Here is an 8,294-nt window from a genome sequence, read left to right on the forward strand (position 1 = left end):
TGATATAAAAACAGCACCCTATTATTTCAGGGTCAACATTCCTGTCCTATTACAGAAACTTTTTTAATGTCGAGACTACAGTATTGAAATACAGAGAGAGAATGAGGGAGCATAGGAGAGAGAAAGCCTGCCGTGTAGCTAACCCAAGTTGGATGGAATTAACTCTTCTACGAAGACACATGAGCACCCAACAAACAACTCCCTCTCTCCTCTGTGAAGACTGAAGAATGACCAAAATTACAAGCCACGGCAAATGCTACAACATATGTATGTGGAGAGCTATCTAACCAAAATGGGGAAGGAAGCCTCCAAATGAAAAAAACAAAACAAAAATACATCCCCCTCATGTTCTCGACCTCTTCTGCTTTTGGGATACAAAGCGAACCCCTTGCTTTCCAAGTTCCAGAGATTTGACTTTGCCATCATCTAAAGTAACAGATAACAGTGATGTGCCTTCAATAACATCACTAACGACTCCCTTGTGCCTGAATACATGAAAAGGGGAAAAGAAATCAACATATAACGAATGAACTGCAGTTCTCCCACCAAACCAACATACTTGGCAAGAAAAGGAGCATTAAACAGATTTTTTTTTTTGTTTTCAAATGCACCAATTATCACACCAAAGTAGCAATCACATCTTCATCTAAGATATTGATTCAGTGTTTGAATGGCATTCATCATTTTCTCTTCACATGATATTTACAATACCAGCCATTTAATCTCGTTCCTTTATAAAAATTAGCCCCCTCCCAACAGCCTTACACTACAGCCATTAATAAACTATTGCCCTTGTAAATGAGATCAAATGTATGCATAAAAGGCAGCTGAAACGCATATGCATGGCAAAAGCTGAGAAACATACAAATTGACTCCTGAGCTGTGAAGCAGATGTCTTCGTAGTATTTTTCATATTCTAGAGGTAAGAAACATAAAACTAAGAAGTTCACAGCTCACGATATAGGCATTCAATGTTTTGATTCATAATTTGTTCTACTTGGTTGAAGGTTTGGTTTCTTTAATAAGGAGAGTTGGAGAAACGAGTACGCATCATCCTCCCAAAAACTTTGAATGACTATTTTCTACTCTAAATGATAGATTGAATTAGGAAAATATGTAATGGAACAATTTCAACATATGACTGATGTGCCAAACCTAGGTAAAACAAAAGCACTCACCATGAATTGTCCGATAGCTGCTGTACTTCAACTCGCTTTCCAACTGCATCTTTTCCCAACTTTTTCAAAATCCAATTAGCATCCATGATCTCATCCATTAAATTATCTTCAACCGACGGTCCCCTATCATCATTTTCACTAAATGATGTTTTCTCCATAAACGGTGATGGTCTCTTTCTTTTTGACCGTTGGCCCTTAACAGAGCTTTTTTCTTCTTCATGCTGAGAAGAACTCTGGCTTTCAACATTAGGTTTCTTAAGCTTAAACTTCAACAAAGGCTTATGATCTTTGGAGGAAGAAAGTGAAACTGGTGTTTGGCCAGAATCATCATTCCTATGAGCAGATACAGCAGACCTGCTTTCTGAGTGCTTCCTTGAGTATACCTTGTTATTTCTCATAGTGGGGATCTCAACTGCAGGCTCACTTGCAGTCATGCCTCCTTCAATGCTTTTTCCGGATGAAACATGCGCCTGCTCCGGAGGAATGCCTTCGACTTCCTCAACCCTATCACCTTTCACAAGTTTGGGGTTATGATCTGGAGCTCCTGACCTAGCCTTTCCCAACTTTATAATATTTCCTTCTCTTCCAGCAACCTTTGAACCTATCACATGACAAAGAATTATCAATTCTATCTGTGCAAAATTGTAGACCAGCACGAGGGTTTTGGTTACATAAAATAATGAAAATCGACCAAGATACTAATAAATGAAATAGGAAACAGATAAGAATCAAATTTAAGGCATATTAAGGGGATTCTACCTTTTATACCTTTAGCATCGCCAAAATTAGCAGAACCATCATGTCTATTTCCCACCATAGTACTTGTTGTCCTCTGGCTCGCATCTTCACCACCTGCTCGTGAATAGGATCACAAATCATAAAGAGAGAGAGAGAGAGAGAGACACAACAATATCTGATATTTGTTCCCTATACAGTATATAGATGAAATACCATTGGAGGTCACCGAAGCATGTTCTCTTTGATAGGTTGAAGCATCAGAACTTGGAGATTTAGTTATATTTAACTTTTTTGCACCAAAGTTTATCACTAGCTTCTTCTCTTTCACAGGCTTAGACTTGCCAGCATGCTTCCCAGTGTCCTCTACACTATCCAGACCATGAGACTTGCCCTTAATACGAACTTTGGAGGTCCTATCTCCACCATTCAACATCACTTCATCAACAAACTTGTGCTTCAATACGCTTGGCTCACTGACAGAGAAAATCTCTTCAGTATGGCTCACACTTCCAGCAAGAGGTGAAGAATATACTTCTGGTTCTGCATTTTTAGAGGAATGCATCTCATCATTCTTGTCCGACCCAAGGTATTGGTGATCATGTCCTCGAACACTCTGATTTGCTTCGATATTACTGATTGAAATTTCCTGGTATTCCTTCTTCTTAGCAGGGATTCTGATTAAAGATTTCTTTCCACTGTCCTTGGTCTTTTTTGGCGACTTATCAACTAATCCTTTGAGAGACAATTTCAAGGGACGTCCATATTCACTCTTTTGTATTGGAGGGCCATTTTCTTCATCATCAGAATAGGGAGGAATAGAAAATATTTCTTCAGGAGCTGGCAACCCTGCAGCAGCCCTTAAGCTAGTAATTAAATCTCGTTCAGCTTCGTCTTTTCGCTTCCAAAGCTCTTTCGCAGCATCCTCATGATTCTTGACCTGGCAGAAGAGATTCAACAGACGGTCAATTATTCTCTTCTATTTTTTTTAATTTTTTTTTTTGAGGGGTGGGGGGGGCAGGGAACTAATATTTAACTTTAGCGAACCTGGTGGCACTCTCCACGACATGTGGCACATTTGTACTGGAGATTTCCATCTAACTGATATTGTTGATATTTTTCATCACTGGAAAAAGAAATAACACAATTTAGGAAACAAGTAAAAAATTCATATTAATGTCAAACATTAATTTTGCATTTATATATGGATGGAAAGGAGGCTTCAGAGGGAAACATTCACCAACATAAATGCATGATATTAAAAATGATTTGCCCTTTTCAAAAAAAAAAAAAATGATTTGCCTGCTAGCCAGACCTAAGGCTTCTGAAATCTGAGTAAAGAAAGAAAGAGTGAACAGAATGACATGTCATTCCATTACTTTTTGCTAAATGAAATCATATCTCCTGTTAAAATTGGACAACCAACCATGTTCTTTATAGAAATTGGTCTTCAGAACCAGCGGAATCAGAGGAAACTAAGCACAGTAATTGTAAGTATACAAAATAATCAACCTGATCCCATCACAATGGCAATGTACCCAACGCTGGCAAATATCACAGCAGACCATAGGTGTTGATTCTGAATCTCTATAAACCTACAAAATGCCAAAATGGATATTGTCAAGAGTGTGCATCTCCCTAATTTTTTGTGTGCCCGTGTGAGGCATGTATACAGTGTGCATGCATACAAACAGGACAGATAACATAATCCAATGTGATGCTTCAAAAATAAGATATACCGTTGAAATTAATTAGTACATGAATAACTGTAGCTCCTAGTAATAATTAACTGATCAATCAAATGCAACACGAATCATAAAAGTCAATTAAAAAAAAATAACCTCAGGAAAATAGTCTAAAAAATAATTAGTACCTTCAAGCAAACAGGGCAATAATTCCCCTTAACAAATAATCGTCCACATGCATCACAGCAGGTGTACCCCAAAAACCACCTGTCAATTTAACCAGCAAAGCATAAGTCTATGACTTCCTTCCAAGTTAGCTAATTGGGTCATAAAAATAACAAACTTAAGAAAAGAGAGGGGTAATAAAAATGAACAACTTTGAGTTCCGTGAGAAAGAGAGGCCCATCAAAGATTAAAATTGTATAAGCGTCTTACACAAACAAAACTCATTATGAAACATGTTCCTGATGGATTTCAATGACATATAGAAACTACATCAAATGCAAAACACCACAATACCCCAGAACATATAACTTAAAAGGATGTGCGAGATGGTATAACACCAATAGGCATGGTGTGAGAAGGCCAGAATCTCACAAGGTGCAGAACACAGAAAACTAAGATACTACAAAGTAAACTAAATCAGAAAATCACAATAACAATCATCTTGTCCTCAGTGTAGGAAAGATAATAAAACTACTAGATCAAAATAGTAAAAATACACACCTTACACTCAAACCATTTCCTGGCACGTTTGACCCACAGCTGTGACACTTTGTATGTTTTGGGCACACATAAACTCCAGCAGAAACATTCTGCAACATGCATGAACAAATATAAGCATATTTTCAGCCTGAGATAGGAAATCATAAATAAGTAGTGCATCCCACCTTATGTGAAGGATGTTGGCAGTAACAGTGGTAAGCACCATCACACCTTTTGCAGAACATAAGTTTGTTTGGATCTCCTGTTCTTCGACATACCTGGAAAAATGATGCAATAGGTACCTGGTTAAGGAAGTGACTCTTTGGAAACCCAATACCAGGACCACTGGCCCATACAAATAATCTGGCATCATTGGTTTAAAATGACATGTATAAAAGAATCGGTGGATAAAATTAAATAAATAAGTCCTCATGAAGTGTTATTAAGAGACAATTTATAGCCTATAATAATAGACCAAGCGGAGGTATCTCGATACAGAATGTAGTGGTGGCCAACAGCCCTAATTTTAGGCATAGGAACACCAGACTTTATTTTGATACATATATCAGGGATCATATTATTAAGATGCCTAAAAATATTTAGGGTTTTTGAGGGAAAAGTTACAATATAAGAGAGCAATGATCGAAACAGGAAAAGAAAAAGAAACTTACAAATAAACGAAGGCATATCAGGAGAATACTAGAAAACACATGATTGGGTGTGCATGCAAAATGGGAACATGAGTTTTGTAGACCAACAATAATAGATAATATCCCCACAAAAAAAAAAACAAAAAACAAAAAACAAAAAAAAAAATTAAAAAAAGGTGATATAGGAAGCTGAATAGAAGATACATGTAACAAGATTGGAGGAGTATTGCAAATCACTCATTACCTCACAAATTCGGCACGAGGGGCATGCCCATGAACTCCAGTGAAATAGATCTGCAAAGAACTTCCAGTACATTAATATGTCAAATCTATAGCCTCTTACAAAAGCTTAGGAACCATTAGTACCTCTGTGTTGAGACCAAGTTTTCAAGCAGTTCCTATGGTACTTTTTGCCACAGGTTTTACATGGAAGCATCCTTCTTGCTCTCTGACTTCCTTCATTTTCACCACAAAAGCATATCCGACACATAACATTGGACTGACCCTGCTCTTCTCCCACAACTCCTCTGGAGGTGTCCTGATAACAGGGGAAAAAAAATGAAAAATTTATATTATCCAACATAAACAATACGGGTGAGTATACACATACGTATTTAGGGGGAGAGAGTATAAAAGGATCTATAAAGAATTGAACAGCCAACTTTTTTATCAAGATCGCAATACTACGTGAAAAGATAATTATAAATAGCACAACTATCTCATAACAATCAGATTATAATGGAAAAAAGGTGCCCCGACATAATCAAATACAACACATACTCCAGCAGCTAAATGGAGGTATGCCATTCGAGTAACAGCAAAACTTGCTAGGTCTCATATCGTGTCCAAAGCTAATGGGGTATCAAGTCTGACTAAACCAAACGGGTGAGGGCACTTCAACATGATGTTCCATTCCTTATTAGAGCATATGTACTGTAGTTTTTCATATGCAGCACATCTTGGGTGTGTGTATGTGTGTAGCTGGGAGGTTCTATAAGCAAGGAAGAAACACATTTACATCCTAGTTGAAGGTTATATCATTAGAATATAAACCCTACTTTGGGTTCTTAAGTTGAGAAGCTACTTAAAAGCATTTTCTTTGCAGCTAAAAGTGCTGCAACCACTTAGACTCACCCTTTACAAAACATTTTTCCCAATGAAAGGCTATTGCTTTCTCTCTCATATTTTTTCACAGTCAGTCCTATTCCTGCGCCTCTATAAGATGACCACAAAAATCCACCTGGAGCCGCCTTTACAGATGTTGATAGCTCAACAAACTTAAAGCAGGAAAATTTAAAAAAAAATAAATATATAAATGCATTGCCTACAAATACAAACATGTAATAATAAATGGAACCCTATTACTTAAGGAAATTCGCAGCTAGTAATTCAAAGCCTCTCGTTGCTGCGAACCAACATGAGCCCGAAAAGAACCCATAAAAGTCATTATCTAGCAGAAACAGTAAAAACTAATCAACACTCAGCAAGCACTTTCCCAGTACCATATATAACAAAATCTCAAACAATTAACTCTACGAAAACTCGAAATTCACATATCGTGTATTCATCTACAAAAAATTAACATCTCCAAATTACAGCCAGTGAACTCCAAAAAGATAAAATCCTAATAAGCAGGTGCATAACACATAAAATTCATACAGTACAAGCAGTAAATTTGAAGAGGCTCACCGACAAATCACCAGACTCAAAGCGGCGAGCGAAGTCCTCAGCGGCCACCATATCCGCGGCAGCCTTGCGCTGGAGAGCAGCGCGCTTGGCCTGCGCGGAGGCCGCAGCCGCCGACTCATCATCGACCGGCGCCGTCACCGCGGCATCTCCTCCGGCCACCGACGGCGGAACAGGCTGAGCCGTCGGCGGCGGAGGAGGCGGCGGCGCGACTTTGGGAACGGCGACCTGGACGGTTTTGGCGTCGTCGCCGCGAGCCCTAATTCCGGACGGATCGCTGAGAAAGTCATGGACCTTGATGACCTCGTCGAGGAAGCACGCCTTGGAATTCGCGGTGGCGAGGGATCGAGGAAACCCTAGCGGACAGAAGCAGATTCGCCGGCTTCAAAACAAAACCAAAACCACCACAACAGAGAAGAAGAAGAAAGTTTCAGTGAGCCAGAGAAAGAGAGGGAAAACCAAAGAGAAAGAGAGAGAGAGAGGGTTTTAGAGAGAGAAAGAGAGAGAGAGAGAGGGTATACCATGTAATTGGGCAAGCGACGTGAAATGCCATCAAGATTTAGATTTCAAAAAAAATTTTGTGTTTAGGGGATCGCCCTCCTAAAATTTTTACTTGGGGGAGAAAATTTTAATTAAATTTATATAAGAAAATAAAACCAATTTATAGGTGTGGGGGTGACTGTGATGACGAAGAAAAGGGAAGAGAGAAGAGAGACGGGGAGAGAAACAGGTCCTCTCTCTCTTGTGTGGCCGATTTGAGGGTTTGTGTGCGTTTTACTTTCAATTTTGGGATTTGTCGTGTCGTTTCGGCTCGGGGTCCCTTGGTCAATACACATATAGCAATGGGGTCGAATTACAAAATTATTTTTTACACTGCCATAATTCTTCACTTTAGTTCTTGAATTTTTGATATTGACAATGAAGGGTTAAAAGATCCATATTGCTAATATTGGAAAACTCACCACCAAGTTTCAAAAATTTTAAAAATAAGCGTGGAAATTTTACATCAGAAAAAAAAAATAGAATTTATAAGTAGACAACCTTTTTTTTTTTTTTTTAATAGGATTTGATATTATTAGTCATCAAAGACATAAAAACATGTCAGAGTCTAACATGCACTTACACAAGAAATCCGGTAAAAAACCATATAAAACCTATCTAAGCCAATACTAAACTCATTAAAGTTTAAAGGGACGCTCATTGGAAAGCAAGCCTAAACCAAGCAAGAACAACCTCGCTATTCTAAGGAAAAATCATTCATCTAGTCTAATCTGCCAGCACGCAATTGTGGTACAAAAAACAACTAGAAACATCTTAGAATAACCCATATAGATTACTCCAACTTTAAAAGGCTTGTAACTAGATGTCTAATAGCAAATAGACTTAAGAAAATGCTAGCTCTTTCCCCTTAGGGTTGGAGCCAGCACCGTCCTCAGCCTCTTCAGGAGCCAACAACCTCGGCAACAGGTTGGTCTTGCTCTTCTTGTCCACTGCAGCATACGCAACCAGCCCAAGTTTGAACTCCAATCCAGGCCCAAAAGCTCAAGCACCCCTTATTCCAGTTTTAAGCCCAGGCTCAAAAGCCCAAACCCAAACCCGAGCAGCCAAGACAGCTTCCCTAGCCCCCAGTAGCCAAACCGTCGTTGCCGCCGTCC

At 38.8% G+C, this 8,294-nt stretch overlaps 1 protein-coding gene across 2 annotated transcripts; it reads right to left on the reverse strand.

Moving 5' to 3' along the window:
- LOC133714507 (uncharacterized) lies at positions 1 to 7,363 on the reverse strand. 2 transcript variants are annotated; one of them, XM_062140625.1, is made up of 13 exons: positions 7,161 to 7,363; positions 6,643 to 7,021; positions 5,320 to 5,491; positions 5,198 to 5,247; positions 4,489 to 4,581; positions 4,325 to 4,413; positions 3,787 to 3,865; positions 3,426 to 3,508; positions 2,961 to 3,039; positions 2,130 to 2,853; positions 1,947 to 2,030; positions 1,179 to 1,779; positions 1 to 485 (listed from the first exon to the last, which is right to left on the reverse strand). In XM_062140625.1, the coding sequence occupies exons 1-13, from the start codon at positions 7,190 to 7,192 to the stop codon at positions 344 to 346; spliced, it is 2,607 nt and encodes an 868-aa protein (XP_061996609.1). In that variant the 5' UTR covers positions 7,193 to 7,363; the 3' UTR covers positions 1 to 343. The 2 variants fall into 2 exon arrangements, with proteins under 2 accessions (XP_061996609.1, XP_061996608.1); XM_062140624.1 differs by having other exon boundaries at positions 1,938 to 2,030; positions 7,161 to 7,362.
- Positions 7,364 to 8,294: the final 931 nt, after the last annotated feature.

The sequence above is a fragment of the Rosa rugosa genome, chromosome 6, assembly GCF_958449725.1.
Source record: "Rosa rugosa chromosome 6, drRosRugo1.1, whole genome shotgun sequence".
NCBI classification, from domain to species: domain Eukaryota; kingdom Viridiplantae; phylum Streptophyta; class Magnoliopsida; order Rosales; family Rosaceae; genus Rosa; species Rosa rugosa.

Coding starts and splice junctions, on each gene's coding strand:
- LOC133714507 (XM_062140624.1), bottom strand. CDS start 7,192: ATGGCATTTCACGTCGCTTGCCCAATTACATG. Junction 3,040..3,425: donor TGCCATTGTGATGGGATCAG/GTTGATTATTTT, acceptor TTCTTTTTCCAG/TGATGAAAAATATCAACAAT. Junction 2,854..2,960: donor GTCGTGGAGAGTGCCACCAG/GTTCGCTAAAGT, acceptor CTCTTCTGCCAG/GTCAAGAATCATGAGGATGC.